This window comes from Eublepharis macularius, chromosome 2 (assembly GCF_028583425.1).
Source record: "Eublepharis macularius isolate TG4126 chromosome 2, MPM_Emac_v1.0, whole genome shotgun sequence".
In the NCBI taxonomy this organism is placed as follows: Eukaryota; Metazoa; Chordata; class Lepidosauria; order Squamata; family Eublepharidae; genus Eublepharis; species Eublepharis macularius.
Window position 1 is genome coordinate 132949318 of NC_072791.1, and position 18775 is coordinate 132968092.

General features: G+C 44.5%; 1 protein-coding gene across 1 annotated transcript in view; it reads right to left on the bottom strand.

The window, feature by feature from the left end:
- Positions 1–18775, bottom strand: part of TSPAN32 (tetraspanin 32) — a 63096-nt gene that overhangs the window by 36246 nt on the left and 8075 nt on the right. The window contains exon 4 of the mRNA XM_054972604.1: positions 3338–3412. Coding sequence (XP_054828579.1) covers positions 3338–3412 — 75 coding nt within the window. The remainder of the gene's footprint in view (positions 1–3337; positions 3413–18775) is intronic.

Below are 18775 nucleotides of genomic sequence, written 5' to 3' on the forward strand. Positions count from 1 at the left end.
CGCACACCAGATTTGCCAAGTCCATCTCTGCCTCCGCAAACAGTGAAAAGGAGGGTGGTCCATCCTCCCAGAGGAGGAGCCCCAGAGATCCCAAGAGGTCACTCCACCTCCTGGCAGCAACCTCCCCCTTCCCTCTCATGCAGCAGTCATCTGCCTGGCTTTTCAGATGCCAGCAGCTTTGTCTGTCAGAGAATGAGAGTCCTCAGTGGTGCTCCCCTGCCCTGCCAAACATACATGGGCCACACTACAATTCCCACCCCACTGCCTGAAGTTATATTGAGGGGGGGAGGGGGGCAGGGAAGCTGGATGGGGCCCCAAGGCACCACTGGACTCCTGCTCCTTCTGGCAGCAGAGCCCGCCCCGACCATCCCAGCCCTGAGCCAGGAATCATTCGCTGGGATGTGTGAAAAGACATCCCCATGGGGAGTGGGGGGGGGGGCTACCGTCAGCTACCGGCAAGCAAACAGACAGACAGTTTGTTGTTTTTCAACACATATTTTATTAAACTGAAAAAAGTGAAGAGGTTGTCTGGACATGTATCTTACCAATGTCCCTCAGCTGGAAAGGGACCAAAAGGCAGTTTGTGCAGCAGTCAGAGCCGCAAAATCCATTCCTCGTCCTGCCCTTTTGAGATGCAGACTGCCTCGGGGAATTGCTCCCTGGCTAGACCTGAATGGCATTTGTGGAGGATCACTGGGGGCTGGAACAGCCATGCTGCATGGTTTCCTGGATGAGATGTGACCTGCCTGCAAGGGAAACAGACATATGTGTTGCAAGGGACCCAGCCTGGTCTAAGGCCAAGCCCAGTCTGCAACGTTCGGGGAGGGTGTCCATGGTTGGGAGGAGTGACCGCGGTGGTAGCTCCAGTGTCACAGGTGCAGCCTGCAACCAGATGATGCATGACCCTCTGGTGAGAAAGCGCCCTACATCATGATGGTCTTATCCTGTGAGGGAGAGTCAAGGGGCTGAGTGCCCTCCATCAACAGGGAGTTATGAACACCCAGTCAACCTGACCTATGGCCGTACTTCCTTCTCTGCCGGAAGAGGCCCCACCTGAGGGAGTCTGAACAGAGCCCCCAAATGGGTAGCTGGTGGCCCTCCTAATGGCTGCGTTAAGAGCAGTTTTCTGGGCAACTGCCTCCATGGCAGGCAGGTGATGCCACCACCCTCCCCAACGGCGAGCCTCACCTGCAGAGGCTGGCATTCAGGAGGGTTCAGATGAGGGGGGCAGCTGGCACAAATCAACAAGCCAGGGTAGCCACCGTCCCAGGTCCTTCTTACCCGTCAGTGCTCCCATGTCCCTTCCTGAGCCGAGACTCTGGAGTCAGATAACCTGCAAGGGGACTTGAATGGTTGTTGTTAGTCAGACATTCTGGGCTCTGCTTCCATTGAGTGAGTGTAAAGTACTCCCTATTTTCCGCCAAGTACCCCCAGTGCACTTGTGGCCTGCCACTGTAAGCACCGACTCTTCCGCCTTGTTCTCTAAGACCCTGCGGCAGTAGTCTGCCAGGCAAAGCCTCCAGCTGCCTCCCTACTTACCTAGATTCATGGGCAGAGCAGCCAGAGGTTATGTAGGGTATCTGGGGAGCTGATTAGGCATGTGGGGGGGGGGGCTCAGCCTCCACAGGGGCGCACACTGATTGGTCCCCGCGTTAAATGCCATCTGATACTTCATCAGACTGTTTGGGCAGGGCAGGACGCCAGGAGAGGGCTCCAAATTTTCTTGTTCAATGGGCGCATACGGGCTACACCACCTTTTTTCATGGTGTAACTTTCTGCCACTGCAGGGGGCATTCCCAGACCTGGAGAAGCTTTCGAAGCCAACTAACTCGCGTCCCGCCCCACCCCCTCCAGCACTGGTGCAGGAACTTGTGCCGCACTTACGCCTCCATCCAGCTACCAAGCATGACCGCTGGCATCATTAGCATGCCTTGGGTGGCCGCAGGCAGGGGGGGTTACGCTCATGTAAGTGTGAGTTATACCTGCGTAAACCTTAGACCTCTCCCTGAGCGCTTTCCACCTCCCACTCAGGATTGCGCTGCCCGGGAACACATATTTTTACAGTCAATACAAAGGTAAGATGCCCATTATTACAACTTCCTCTCATTTGCATGCATCCCTGATTGAATTCTCCATCTCAAGATTACCCTGAGCATTTTGGTCATGGTGCCAATAGCACATCCCTAATACTCAATTAGTTTTGGGCCCTCGTGTTATTACCCACAGTGATTCTGCGGAGGATGTACATAGCAACACCCCCTCCAGTATGCCTGTGCCCATCATACCTATAGGTCTGTATCCAGGGGTGACCGTATCACAATGGATTTCTCCCTTCCACCAGGCTTCTATTATGCTTCCTATATTTATATTTTCCCTTAAAATCAAGCACTCCAATGCTTCCATTTTGGCTCAGAGGCTTCTGACATTAGTATAGAAACAAAGTCACATAGTGTGTCTCTAGACATCTCTGGTGGGAGCCATTTCCAGTCCAGTTTCTGGCCATGTTTTGCTATCCTGCTTCATCTTATCTTCCTTTTCTCCATTTTCATTTGGGCAGTTGGAAGCATTTCCCTCTTCATCCCTTTTGGATGAATCTGTCTGAACTGGATACTTCTCAACTCCTGTTGGCATTCCCCCAGGTTCAGTTTAAAAGCTGCTCAACTACCTTTTTAATGTTATATGCCAGCAGTCTGGTCCCATTCAAGTGGAGCCCATCCTTTTGGTACTGGCCTAGCTTGTCTGAAATGATCCCCAGTGCCTAACAAATTTAAAGGACCCTTCTCTATACCATCATCTTATTCATGCATTGAGGCTCCCCAACTATGCCTGTCTAGACGGTCCTGTATGTGGAACAGGCAGCATTTCAAACAAAGTTACCTTGGCGCTCCTGGCTTTTAGTCCCTATCTATCAACCTAAAATTGGCTACCAGGACAACTACACTTCCCCTCACCATTGGTGGCAACATGCACCATGATGATTTACTCCTCTCTAGCACAATCTACCAAGCTACCTAGATGAAAAGTGATGTCACCAGCCTTCACAGTAGGCAGGCAATTCAGCCTGCAGTCCACATGCCTGTCACAAAACCAGCGGTCTACATGTCTAATGATCAGATCTCCCAGCATGACAAGCCCCCTCTTCTTGGAGGCATGTCCTTGATGCAAGAGAGTATCTGTTCATCCACCAAGGAAGGGGTCCCTTCTAAGAGAATACATATAATTCTTGAAATCAGTGCAAAGTTTTCAACTTCTGGATCCTTGCAAATACATTTTGCCACAATGTTTTAGTCACTATCAATAATTCAGCAAATTCAATCAAGTTTAAAGCTAAGCATACCTCAGTATTTCTAGTTATTGTCCAGTAGGCAGCCTGAACGGATGCAAGGAACACCACAGCGAAACAGAGGAACCCCTAAGGACAAAAGAAGTCATCATTACAGCAAGTACTGCTCCTTCTTAGGCACTGGAAAATGCTGTCACTGAGAGCCAAACTACAAGTGACAGAGGCCACAGATCCATCCCGTCGCAGCCGGCACCATTTGGGAGGCATTTGTACTTCTTTTAAATTTGCCCGAAAGCCCTGATCTGGAGTATGTGTGTCTGCCGTAGTGACCCCAGGAGGTCACCTCCACATCTTTTCAAGTTCTAACATAGCTCCCCATTGCTGCCTTGGCACCTGAAAAGTGCAGGGTGGGAGGAACAGGAGCTTCTGGGGCAGCCATACCACACACTCCCTAGGTCAGGCCCTCATGGCAATCTTAAAAGAACTACAAATGCTTCTAAAATGGCATCTGGGTGGACTTGGGGCTGCTGTCACTTGAAGTTTGGCTTTGAGTTTTCTGATATTTGTACTTAGGTGCAGTTTCATGAATTTTAAGACGAGAAGGTTCAGCATTCAATGAATCGTTGGTTTAATATACTGTCACAAAGACAAACACACTTCAAAATCATTTCCTAATCATATCACTCACATATCAAATAACTCAAAAAGAGTCCAGTAGCACCTTTAAGACTAACCAATTTTATTGTAGCATAAGCTTTCGAGAATCAAGTTCTCTTCGTCAGATGCCTGATACAGAGACTGGTCAAATACAGAAGAGCAGGAGAGAGAAGAGGCAATTAGGGGGGGAGGGGGAGGGAGCAATCAAAACATTCCTTTGCTAGTATATGTAAACATCTCCTTTTAGTGTGTGTATCAGTTGGCTTCAAAGGAGTTTGCCCTTTTAGTTTGTAGAAGCCAAACAGCTAGACCATCCAATTCCAATGCAGTATGGGCCTTCGATAACCACAGCTCTCCCTGCCAGATGCATCTGACAAAGAGATCTGTGGTTCCCGAAAGCCCACGCCAGGTGCCACTGAGCTCCCCCAGACCCCACCTCTGTAAAGGAAATCTGTTACCTGTGGTAATGTGATAACCATTCATAGTCCCTATTCAGTCCCAGCTTGACAGAGTCAAATTTGCATATGAATTCCAGTTCAGCAGCCTCCCGTTGGATTTTGTTTTTGAAAGGTTTCTGTTGAACTACAGTGACCTTTAAGTCTTTGATGGAATGTCCTGGTAGATTGAAGTGTTCTCCCACTGGTTTCTGAACGTTTCCATTTCTAATGTCAGATTTGTGTCCATTTATTCTTTTGCGTAGAGGTTGGCTGGTTTGTCCAATGTACAGAGCAGAAGGACATTGTTGGCACATGAGGGCATATATCAGATTGGAGGATGAGCAGCTGTAAGAGCCAGAGACAGTGTAGTTGATGCCATTGGGTCCTGTAATTGTATTCCCTGGGTAGATATAGGGGCAGAGCTGGCATCTGGGTCTGTTGCAGGGCCTGGTACCTGTGCTGGTGACTCTGCTGGCCGATTCATGGTTGTGAGTGAGAAGTCGTTTAAGGTTGGGGGGCTGTCTGTAGGCAAGGAAAGGTCTTCCACCCAGGGCTTCTGAGAGAGCGGTATCATTTTCCAGGATGGGTTGTAGCTCACTGATGATACGTTGGATGGGTTTGAGCTGGGAGCTATAGGTGACAACCAGTGGTGTTCTGTTGTTAGTTCCTTTAGGTTTGTCCTGGAGTAGGCTGTGTCTGGGTACTAGTCTGGCCCTGTTGATTTGTTTCTTCACTTCATTTGGTGGGTACTGTAGTCCCAAAAATGCTTGTTGTAAATCTTTTAAGTGTGAGTCTCGGTCGAGAGCATTGGAGCAGATACGGTTGTAACGTAAGGCTTGGCTGTAGACAATAGACCGAGTGGTATGTTTAGGGTGGTAGCTGGAGGCATGTAGATATGAGTATCGGTCTGTTGGTTTCCGGTATAAGGTGGTATTTATTCGTCCCTTATGTAGTTGTACAGTGGTGTCCAAGAAGTGTACCTGTTGTGTAGAGTGGTCCAGGCTTAGGTTGATAGTAGGGTGAAAGTTATTGAAGTCCTGATGAAATCTCTCAAGGGCTTCCTTCCCATGGGTCCAAATGATGAAGAAGTCATCCAGGAATCTTAAGTATAGTAGTGGTTCCAGTGGATGGGAGCTGAGGAAGCGTTGTTCCAAGTCCGCCATGAATATGTTAGCATATTGTGGTGCCATGCGTGTGCCCATGGCTGTGCCATTAATCTGTAGATATAAGTTGTCACCAAATTCGAAGGCCCATACTGCATTGGAATTGGATGGTCTAGCTGTTTGGCTTCTACAAACTAACAGGGCAAACTCCTTTGAAGCCAACTGATACACACACTAAAAGGAGATGTTTACATATACTAGCAAAGGAATGTTTTGATTGCTCCCTCCCCCTCCCCCCCTAATTGCCTCTTCTCTCTCCTGCTCTTCTGTATTTGACCAGTCTCTGTATCAGGCATCTGACGAAGAGAACTTGATTCTCGAAAGCTTATGCTACAATAAAATTGGTTAGTCTTAAAGGTGCTACTGGACTCTTTTTGATTTTCCTACCACAGACTAACACGGCTAACTCTTCTGCATCTATATCAAATAACTAGCGCTGTCAACCAATTAATGAATGTTATTTTGATTACCTATCAATCAATTGATTGAATAACCAGATTTAAATAATTTTGCTGATTAACAAAACCTCAATTTGCTTTTTGGAAATATTGCAAAAAGTGAATGGTAATTTATAATTGAATAAACAAAAGCTGCCATTTGATTACTAGGAAGAAAGGACAACTTGAACACTTTCTTTACTATTCCTGAATAGATTGACATTTGGGTTCCCAGGTGCCTGCCAATGGCAGGCAAACTCCTGGGGATTTGCCACCTTGCCCACTGACCCACCAGTTGTTGGTAGGAGGCAGCAAGCTCCTAGAGGTTGCACACCACTGGCAGTCACCTCAGGAATGTGCGTTGTGTGCATGGTCCCAACAGGCACAGCAACGTCACTTCTGGAAATGATGTCGCGACGGCTGCAGGAGCATTCCTACACTTCATTTGGGGCCAATTTGGGCCCCAAATGGGCTGAATCAGCTCTGGACAGAGTGTGGGACCACTCCTGTGGCCAGAATGACGACATCACTTCTGGGAGTGATGTCATCACATAGGCACTAGAGTGTGTGTGCGAAGATCTTGCTACTGGCATGAGGTAACTGCCAGGTCCCCCTCCTCCAGGTGGGAGGGTATAGGATCCTGGCAATCCTAACTGACATAGTAGAACCAAAACAGCTTCATAACTAAACACATGATGCTTCAGTTTATAGTCTCACTTAACAGAGTTATGGGGTTGGTCGAAAAAGACTGGAACCGTAGCCAAGAAGAAAAGAAGGTTACATTCCTGAACTATTTGTGAATGTTTCCTCAGTGGGGGAAAATTGGAAGACGTTTTCCTGATGCCTCTGTTGAAGCAATAGGGTTGCAAACAGTCTGGAGAAGAGGTTTCATGTGTGGAAACGGACAGTGGAAGCATTTCATGGCATGAAGGTAAACAATGACACCTGGTAATTTTATCTGATTCCCCTTCATTGCTGCAGCACCCCATACTGTCATGCAGTTTGTTTGTAAGGCTCTCTTAGGCATTTGTGGGAGCAGAAGATGGGGGAAGATATACCAGCCCCTCCTGTGTACTTTCCCACTGGATCCATCCTGATAATTTTCCAGTGTTCTTTTTCCAAAGGGAACTGACCCAGATCTCCTGGTTGACTAATGACCCTGGAGAAATGCTACATCCAGCAGCTGAAGTCAAGCAGAGAACAGTCAGCAAAAGGAAGCAAACAAGGTAAATCAAATTATGCAGGAAAAGGCAGCACAGGTGAAAATGACACACAACAAATGAACTTAAAGGTAAGGTGAGAGCCACAGCTAGCTCTGAATACAAGTTGGATGCAAAATCACTCACAACAGAAAGCTTAAAGTGTTGCTTCAGCATTAATCTGGAGTTAGCTGAGAGAGATTAAATAGTTCTGCGGGTCAGGGGATAGTTCAGACCCTGCTGATTGTGAAAGGAGTAGGGCTACTGTTGAATGAAAGAGCCACGGATGGTGATGAAAGTGCATGCTCCAACAAGGCTGTCTCAGAGATTAGCCTTGCTGATGAAGCAGGGGGTTCTGGAGACTCTTCCTTAGGAAGAGGGCAGAGTTATTTCCTTTGGAACTGGCTTGTCCAATGTTACCTGCCTTTGGGGGTTCCTGGTGGTCTTCTACAGAAGTAGGGACTGTGGCTCAGTTTTAGAGCATCTGCTTTGTATGAAGAATGTCCCAGGTCCAATCCCTAGCATTTTCAAAGGGCCAGGGACCCTGGAGAGCCATTGCCACTCTAAGTAGACAATACTGACCTTGAAAGACCAATGCTTTGATTCAGTATAAGGTAGCTTCATGTGTGCCTGAAAGGGTGGCTATTCCTTCTGGAATCCTCTACCTCGGTCTTTAGTTTTTCTCTCCCCTCCCCTCTTAATAGCACATTGTCAATGTCCTGGCTAGAGAGGCCAGCTCCGGCTTGGGAAATTCCTGAAGATTTAGGGGCAGGGGCTTGGGGAGCAGGGTTCAGAGAGGGGAGGGAACTCAGTGATGCTATTGTCCTCTAAGAGTTTTTCTAAATGAGATTAATTTCATGAGGATGCTTGAGTGAAGAGAGGTGCAATGTTAACCAGGAAGATGAATTCTAAAAGACAGAATGGAAGCCTTTGTCAGTTCCCCCTCTCTACAAAGCTTGCAAATATCTCTGCTCAGGGGGTTTGTTTATTTCCACTTAGGCTCCCAGAAAAGGAGGTGAAACTGACAGAGCCTTTCTGGGAGCCCAAGAGGAAATAAACAAACCCTTTGAAGATCTTCGCTGGCTCTGTAGAGAGGGGAAATTGACAGAGCCTTCTGATCTGACTTTTAAAACTCATCTACCAGGTTAACATTGTGCCTCTCTTCACTTGAGTGTCCTTGTGAAATTCGTCACATTTAGAGAGGCTCTAAAGCTGCTGTTTCTTCCAGGAGAATTGATCTCTATAGTATGGAGATCATTTGTACTTCCAGGAAAACTCTAGGCCCCACATGAAGTTGATAAGCCTGTCCTGGTCCATGAAAGTTGTACTGTCCTGGGCAGTTCTTGCCATACAGAGAAGTGAGAATGAATCACAAGACAATTTCCCTCAACCAGTAATGTTTTAGTGGGTTAATCTTGCATCCCTACAAATAAGAAGGCTGTCCTGGGTGTGTTGCTCTCAGCTGCTCCCTCTCTCTTCCTCACTTTCCATCTGCCTCTCTACATCTATTCATTTTCATAGCCTTGGCCAGGAATAGAAGAAAAAGTGGGGTTCTACAAAGGAATCTAAAAAGAGAATCAAAGGCTTAGAAATACAAATTTATTATAGCACCTATGTCTGATAGGTTTGAATCTGAAGAGATAAGGCAGCTATAGATGTTTTACATATGGGGGGGGGGGAATGATCAAAATCATATAACCAGAACTCAATGAATCCATACCACACTGTTTCCAAGGCAACATAACAGTTAAAATACGAACAGCAAGCTCTTGAACTGTTTTCAAGGCCTTTCTGAAACTCAGCCAGGAAAGTGCTTTTCCCATCTACTTAGGCAAGCTATTCAATATATTACATTGGTCCAACGATAGCAGAAGCCTGACTTTGGATGGCAGCTGAATGAACAGATCTGTGAGGGCACCAATTCCAGCCTCCATTTTCATTTTCAAACCTGTCTCAGAGCATCCCTTTCATTTGGAGTTCCTTTAGAAGCATGTGTGTCATTCCTCTTACACCAGGTGTTAGGACAGGAAAGAAAGGTGCAGGATGAAGATTCTCTGGCTGCAGCCATGTGGTGAGGAGTTACTGTTTTGCATTTATCATAGCTGCAAATTCAGAGGCCTATGCACTGACAATGCAGATTCCACATGGGAATGTTGTGGACTCTTTCTTCTTCGTCAGCCATCATTCCCCCTGTACTTTCCCCTACCGAGGGCTTTAAAAATGAGTAAATTCTCCACTATCTTATCACAGGAATAGTTTCCTCCAGGAAACAAAAAATCCACTCGTAATCAGTGGAATCTATTTGATACTACAAGATTAATTGATATAATGATGCATATAGGCCTCTTAACTAAAAATGAGTTAGAAAAGAAATTGAATAAAAATATTTCATGGTTCACTTATCTTCAGTTATCACACATGGCAAACCAAATTAAACTAACAGAAATACTACGCAAACCAAAGACAAAATTTGAAGAAATCTTAGACTTGAATAGTACAAAGAAAAAAGGGTTAATTTCTAAAATTTTTATACATCTTAATAAAACCAAAATATTTAGCTTCCAAAATAAATGGCAACAAGACTGCAATATAACTATTATGCAAGAAAGGAATCTGGTCTTCAAATCTGATTAATTCTCAAGCAATAAACATGAAGCTCCAAACTTTCAAAATCATGACACGTTGGTATCTCACACCAAAAAATTATCTGCAATTTTCTCATCCAGTCTACCCACATGTTGGAAGAAGTGTGGTAACATTGGTACATTTGCACATTGTTGGTGGCAGTGCCCCATAATCAATATATAATTTGGAAGAAGTTTTACAACAAATTGAACAAATAAATTATAAAATCCCTTTAAAACCTCAGATAATCTTTTTAGATTCTGGCAAGATATCAACATTCCAACAATAAGATGTGATCTAATAAACAGCCTGCTTGTAGTAGCAAAGACATTAATAGCCTCACATTGGAATAAACAAATACCCCCTACTACTAGTCAGTGGTTTTAAAAAGTTTTGGACCAATTCATAATTGAAAAATTAATGAAAAATCTGCAACGAAAAACTATATCTACAAATGCAACACAATTTTATGACAAATGATGGCCTTTTTTGAATATATTACTAGTAAAGAGCTGCAACCTCCAAACCAACTATATCAAAATATTTTTAATATGTAGATAATAACTAACTGTCATCTCTACATATCCAAACAAATTGTTTATTAATGGCAAGATCTTTGTATTGAATTTATTTTGTCAGGAATAATGTACAGTTATCATAGTCAACAAGTTATGATTATATCATATAAGTTGAATTACTATCTGTATTTTTATATGTGCTGTATACCTTTCCTGTATCCATATTTAAATAAAGTTATATTTAAAAGTAAAAAAATGAGTAAATTGTAAACTGCCATATTGTTATAGCACTATAACAGTTAACTATTTTTGGAGGGGGGGGTGGAAGTGATGGTGAGTGTTGTCCTATCTGACTTATGGCGACCCCTGCTGGGATTTCAAGGCCAACTCTGTTTAGCTTCTGAGATAGAAAAGTTTGGGCTTGCCTTGGTTATCCAGGGCAGGGCAACCATTTTTTTTTTAAAAAGCTCTAAAAAATTCTTGCATGATGGGGAAAATGGCAGCCATGAGAGGCTGACAGAAGGAAAATACATCTGAGGTGAGCAGGACCTTTGAAAATGTGCATTTTCCTGTCCAGATGGTATGATAATCTTTCCAAAAAGATTGAAGCAAACCAGCCTTGGGAGAGTACACTGAAGATGGGGAAAGGATGAGTGGAAAACAATTAAAGCACAATATTGTGTGGATGTCTCCCAACCCTACATGCCCCAGTTTGGATGCTTAAGATGAAAAAAAAATCTCCATGTGGAAGCAGCCTCTCTTATACTTGGCTCCCTCAAAGCACATTCGGATCTAGGTAGGAAGTGGGCATCATTCACACAGACATGTGTCTAGTATACGAGTGTCTTCCTGATTGCACAGGGTAACAACAGCTTGAACAGGCACTGTATGCAGGCATCCTCTGTTCTGGCCCCCACTTATGGAATAGCCTGCCTGATGAGGTTAGGAGGGCTCCCACTCTCCTGGCATTCTGCAAGCTATACAATGCACTGGTAAAAGGATAAGGACTATACTACAGTGTACTGTCTGTTGTGGTAAATATGTTTCTACTAAACAGTTTCCACATTTTTAATATGTCAGCTTTTATTGCTTATGCTCTGTTTCAGCTGAAACAGCTCTGTATCAAACTGCTGCTTGTTTTTGAATCTCTGCAAATTTGCATTTACACACCCTATTGCACTGTTTAGTGAATGTCCCAGCTGTTGATCACTGTCATGCCTCAGGTAGGGTGAGCCACCATACGCTGCCACCACTCTGGGATTTAGGGACCCTTGGGAAGGCCCAGAGTACCCTCCCAACCCTTCTGACCTCCGTAGCATGGCCAATAAACAGGCGTGAGGACCCAGCAGAGTAACAACAAACAAAAGGGTTTATTTACAAGGAGGTCAGTTAATACCAAACAAACAAGCAAGGTGCCTTGGGTGAAAGCAAAATAAACAAAAGGCCCTAGCGCAACTGAACTCACTGTCCCTCTGTCTGCCAGGTCTGTCTTCTCACCCTACCTGGATGAAGGCCTTTCTCCCTAAAAGAAACCACCTAGCAGAAACCTCCTCTGGCCTGCTCCCTGTTCTCCCTCCCAGATTTATATAGCACCCACCCCCTGTGTTCTGATTGGCCAAAAACGGTGTCAAACGGCCCTGGGGCTCCTGGGAATTGTAGGCAGGCCTACTCCCACTGCTAACAGGCTTCTGAGGCCTTGCTAGGCCTTACTGGCACAGCTAGATCATGACAATCATATTGAGTTAAACTGTGCCATCCATCTTGAGTGTCACTGAGAAAGGTGGACTATCAATAAATAAATAAATAAATAAATAATCAATCAATCAATCAGATGGCTCAGTCTCAAACTATCCATAGAAAGAGAACAAGATTAGAGCTATCTTCACACAAGCTGTTTTCAAAACTGTTGCTTTAAGCACACAGGCAGGCTGATTTTCTTACAGACAAAGAGGGTGGCATAACTAATGTGAACACAGGCAGCCTGAGAAACACTTCTCATACATAAGACATGCTGAAGGAGGCTCTTATGCCATTACCAATGCTTGACACATTTACCGCCAGTTACACCTCTGGGAGCTCTAAAGCAAAGACAGCTTGCTTTAATCATCTGCCAGGAGGTATACTTTGTCAACAGTTAGGCATTGTGGATTTTAATTTTTAATCACTGAAATAGAATTGATTTTTCAAACAGCACAATTCTTCTGAAAAGATTTTAAACTGTCTACAAACACGTTGAGTAACGGGAGTGAAGTTGCTTTCTAAAAATTTAGTACCACTTCAGACTGTAGGTGATAAGAACTTTCTAAAAAACATTTCTTTGTGTACCCCACCAGCTCTCCACAGATATAAAAACTAACATACCTTAAAACGTGGTTCCAATCCAGCCCTCTCAGTATTGTGCTAGTTTTCTTACATCAGAGAATTTTCAGGTTCTGCAGCCTAAAATCCTACTGTTCATCCAACCATCTCAGAACTCTACGGCTTCAAAATTACCTCATTCTATTGCACAGGTAGATCCAGCCTGAAGGGTTTCCATAACTTGCATTCAGTGCTTGAGGCCAGACACATGAGAAAGACAGCCACTTCCTATCCCAATCTCATACTTCCAATCGCCTGCTGAAATGGTCACCCTGAGGGTTTTTTTTTACATTGCTACTCTGTACATCTATCCTCATTTAATGCCAGCAATGCATAACAATAAGTACACAAAGGGTCCCCTCACAAAGCTAGCAGTTCTGCCACTAGCTGTGCACAGAAAGCACTGAACACCATTTGGTCAAGAACCAGTTTTCTCTAATCAGAACTGTGGGCAACAAGGACTGCAAGGACAGGGAACAGCAGCCTCCCCCCCTCTGCATGTGGGCAGGTACAACATCTATGCACGGTCTTGAAGAGGCCTGTTGATGCAAACCAGTATTTGGCCCCTCATGTTCCAGATCTGGATTATTACTTGACTGTGACAGCTGTTAATAGTACTAGCCACCTTAGATCTGTTAGCTTGGAATTACACGTCACACCACTGTGATAGGGTTGCCAGCCTCCAGGTGGTGGCTGGAATTACAACTGATCTCCAGGTGACAGAGATCAGTTCCCCTGGAGAAAATGGCTGTCTTGGAAGGTGGGCTCTATGGCATTATAGCCAGCTGAAGTCCCTCTCCCTCCCAAGCCCTGCCCTGTCCAGCCCCTCCCCCCAAATCTCCAGGAATTTCCCAACCAGGAGCTGGCAATCCTACACTGTGAAGATGACAGGTCCCTGCAAACCTGCATAGGGATATATGTAACTAATGGTGCCATCCTAAGCATGGTCATATCTTTCTAAGTCAATTGAAGTCAAGAACCTCAGAAGGGTGTATCTCTTCTTAGGATGGGACTGTTAGTCTCATTGAAATTAATGGGATTTACCTGCACACCACTGTGGACAAGAATGTGAGCTGTGTTTACTGCAGCCTCCCAAGAAAAGTATTAATCATGTTGCTGTATATAGAATATTCAAACAACGTGCCTCTAATTCAGACTTGGTCTTTGTAGGGCTGGTTAGAAATAAAGAATTGCAACTGTCTAAAGCAAGGGTCCTCAATGTGGTACCCATGGATGCCATGGCACCCACTGGTACCTTTCCTGGAACTCACCAAGTGTTTTTAGAAAGTGGGTGGAGACAGGTGTCACTTTTTGAGTTTCTGATGTTTATGGTATATTACAGACATTGGCTTTATGTAAAGTACTTTACCTGTGCAAATAGCCGAATAATATTCTATAAACACTGTGAAACTTGATTCTGACTAAACACAATAGGGCTGCACAGCTAAAACGCTTACTGTACCTAACTGGAACTGCTGTTGAAACCATCTGATCTTCCCAGTTTTAATATATTTTTATAATTTAGGTGGAAGTTGAAAATAACATCAATACATCAAAATATGTCAAAATCTAGCCAGAATCTCTCTCATACGGTACCCATGTGCAAGGAACTCTCACTAGCTCTTCAGTACTTCAGTACTGGCTGTCATTGTTACAAGTAACAGTTAAGGTTAAAAATGGCTGGGCTTATGAGAGATGGGCTCAAATAAATGGTAGCCAAGAGAAGAAGCATTTTTAAAATTTTCTGTTTGCATAAGTATGTTAGATACCTGTAAAATGAAGACGGATGTTGCCAGATGAGGATTTCTTAGCTAGTTCAATATGTATACTTATTTTGTGTGTATGCAAAAAAATACTTTTAAACATGTTAATTCTAAAAGGTATCCCATTTAACAGGGCTTCTGCTTGAAATCTTGAAGATTTACAATGAGACTTATGTATAACCTCACTCCCTGATGCCTTGTGGTTGCACCCACCACCCTGTGTCAGAATTCCAAAGGTGCCTGCAGGCTGAAAAATGTTGGGGACCCCTGGCATAAATCATCCACCTGTCTACCTGTAAAATGCAATACATTAACTGATAACCACAATGCTAGTACACACTACTGGTAAGAGCCACCATGGACCCCCAGAGAAAGGTGCTCTCTATACCCCTTCAAGGTTCAGAAGAACACACATAAGTTACTTGATTACAGGTATGCTTCTACTTTTCTTCAAAAACAAGATAACCGCGATATACTAAGATGTAATAGGACACAGTCAATAGAACAATAAAGCGAAAAAGACAATAAATCCTTCTGTGTTTCCAGTGTGTATATCCTTCACCATTTTGCAGTTGCACTTTAAGAATTAACTCACTTTGGGTACAGAGACCTTATGAGACAGACATAGAATTAAACATTTCTATATTAGAATATTTTCCACAGAAGGATTTATTGTCTTTTTCGCTTTATTGTTCTATTGACTGTGTCCTATTACATCTTAGTCCGTATATCGCGGGTTATTTGGTTTTTGCCAGTTCTCACCGCGATTCTCTCTCCTTGTTCTACTTTTCTTCAGCCACGTCTTGTTCAACTCTCTGTCCTCCCAACACAAGGGTCCCCAGAATTTTGTGCCCCTACAATGAAATCCTAATGACACATACCCTGGAGTAAGCCTAGGTGGGCCTGGAATTCTCCTGGAATCACAACAGATCTCCAGACTAGAGAGATCAGTTCCCCTGGAGAAAATGGCCGCTTTGGAAGGTGCTCTATTTAGCACCACATCCTTTTTGCTGTGATCACATCTCTTTCCCTCAAACTCTGCCATCCCCATGCTCCTCTTCCAGAGATCCAGTTATTTCCTAACCCACAACCCTAAGTAAGCCCCATTTAACAACATGGGACTTACTCCAAAGAAGACATGCTTAGGATTGCTCCATAGGCGCCTCTTATTTCAATGGCCCAACAAGTGCAGTTCCAAAAAGGTTTTAAATGTTGTTTTTCATCTGTCTGCAAATTCAACTCCCATGTTAAAATGTAATATGTAGTCTTTCTCCATGCACACAGATAAATTTCCATCTGCAGAGTATAACCAAGTCTAACATTGGAAGTTACAGTAAACAGAGGAAATTAGTGGTGGCAGAGGGCAGGAAAAGATACAGTAGACATTTAAAAAAAGGAATTAAAATGCCCTCTAGTGACCGAATGGAGAATACTTGTGCAGGAATTCAGATCCATTTTTCTCTGTGGAGACCTGCTCTTGACTTATTTATTTACTAGAAACAAAGCCCGTTGTGGGGAAAAAATACAACGGGCTCTAGAAAAGGGAGAGTGGGCAGGCAGGCATTCCCTCTTCCTCTGTCACTGATCCTGGCTGTTGAAGGAGTGGGATGGGTATTGCCACCTGCTCCACACCTGATCTCAGCATCATGAAGGGGTTTTGGGCTTTGCTACCTACTGCAGGTCTGATACAGGCCAGGTAAAGGGGGACAGACATTGCCACCTGCTCCACTCCTGATCCCAGCTGGGTGAAGGGAAAATGGGCATTGCCTTCTACTCTGCACCTGATTACAGCTAGTTAAAGGGGGGCAGACATTGCTGCCTACTCCAAGCCTGATCCCAGCTGGGTGAAGGGGTGGGTGGGCATTGCCACCTGTTCCTTGCTGGGTGAAGGGAGGAGTGACCACTACCTTCTGCTTCTCACCTGATCCCGACAGATGAAGGCAGGCAGTGGGCTTTGCTACATGCTCCACTCCTGATCCCAACTGGGTGAAGGGGGTGGGGGCATTGCCACCTTCTCTGCTCCTCATTCTGGCAGGTTGAAGGGGGGGTAGAGATTGCTTGGCTCTTGATTCTGACAGGGTGAAGATGGGGTGGGCATTGCCGCCTGCTCAGTGCCTTATTCCAGTAGGTTGAAGGAGGTGGGCATTTCCACCTGCTCCTCTTCTTGTCCAGGCTGGGTGAATGGAAGAAGGGAATTGCCTCCTGCTGTATAGCTGATCCCACCCAGCTGAAGGCACTGGGAGGGCCTTGGCACCTGCTCCACTCCTGATCCCAGCTGGGTGAAGGGGGCGGGTATTGCCACCTTCTCCACTCCAAATACCAGCTGGGTTACAGTGGGAGGTGGGCATTGCCACTTGCTCCACTCCTAATGCTAGTTGTGATAAGGAGGGGGTGGGCATTGCCACCTTCTCCACTCCTAATAACAGCTGGGTTAAGGCAAAGAGTGGGCATTGCCACCTCCTCCGCTCTTGATCCCAGCTGGCTGAAGGGGGGCAGGTATTGCCACTTGATCTGCTCCTAATATCAGCTGGGTTAATGTAGGGGGCGGGCATTGCTACCTGCTCTGCTCCTAATACCAGCTGGTTTAAGGCAGGGGCGGGCATTGCCACCTGCTCTACTCCTAATCCCAGCTGCTTGAAGGGGGCAGGCATTGCCACCTGTTCTAGTACTAATACCAGCTGGGTTAAGGTGGTGGTGGACATTACCACCTGTTCCACTCCTAATACCAGCTGGATGAGGGTGGGGCATTGCCCCCTGCTCCGCTCCTAATATTAGCTGGGTTAAGGTGTGGGGGGGTAGGCATTGCCACCTGCTCCGCACCTAATACCAGCCAGGTTAAGGCATGGGGAGAGTATTGCCACCTGCTCCGCTCCCGTTCCTTGCCTGGGCTTCCCACCATGGCATGTTTTCTGGAGCGATATGGTGAGTTACCTGGGCTTTTCTCTGCAGCAGCACCCTCTGGTGGTGCACCAGGTTATAAAGTGAGTCGTCTGAAACACGCTTACTCAACTATATAGTAAGATTTACTTATTTATATAGCATAATCAATGTATGTGGTGCTGTAACAAATAACATTAGCAAAACTTCACTTTCTATGCAATTTATAATCTAAATTTCAATGGAAGGGAGAGAAAGGAATGAAGAACTGGGCATGAATATACAAAATGCACGTGTATGTTTCAGGTGAGGATGATGATGTAAGGAAGGAAGCACTTGGATTCCCTAATAAGAGATGCACTGCAGCTTACAGACATGAGTGAATCCAGAAAGCATAATCATTATCCAGAAAGCAGGACCTCACAAAGGAAGAGAAGATTCTCCTAATTTCATCCCATTTGGGATTGACTCTCTCTCGACTCCTGCAGATTCAATTCCACAAATTTACACTGAATTATGAGGATTTTTTTCAGAGAAGAATTAATTGAGTTAGAAGAAAAAGGTCTCTTTCATACCAGTGAAGATTGTCCCTCACCTCTCCACAATCCAGGCAGACTACAGGCCCAAATGGATTTTTTTAGCATACTCTTTCAGGTTCCCACAAAATCACCCAATCGTTTACTGAAGTTCTTCAATATAGACACAAGGAAATTTTTCTTTTAATTGTGTCATTCCATGAGTCAGAGATAATCAGAACACCAAATTTTCAATAAAGATTTCTGATATATAGTGATTTGAAATGATTATCTAATGTGATTTTTTAAAAAAAAATACATTCGAGAATCATCATGTATGGAGAAACGTGGGTGGGTGGGGGAACAAGAATCAAGATTCTGCAATAATCCCTAATTCCCACTCTTATTCTAATTGACCATGTAAAAAGGGAATGGGAAATGCCAAGAACAATGTTAAATGAGCTATCCTGCAATTGCAAGAAGGGTTTGATCCATTGTTTGAATTTGAGGTCTGTCTGTCTGTCTCTTGTGTGCTTCTAATTTTATTCTGTAAAAATATCCTTCTGCCCCAGGCATCAACAGTCTGGGAAAGACTGATTTAAATCTTAGTCATCTGTCTCAATAGCCAATTTTATTACATGCATGTCTACTAATCTATCCTGTGGGCAGTATTCCCATTGGTTTCTGTTTGCAGTACATTAAAGTCTGGTTGTTGTAGACAAATATTTTAGATATGAAGTATTTTGCTACAGAACAAGAGATAGGACTCAATAACATTCAGGCCCTTTCCAGTTTTACTGTCTTATGACTAGCAAAAAAGATAACTGTCTTCCCCACTCAAATTGTATTGCAGATTGCAATAGCAGCCACTTTCCAAAAATCAAATTATACTGTAGCTACTTTCTTACAACATGCTTGCCATCTTCTGATGGCTGGTTCCCAA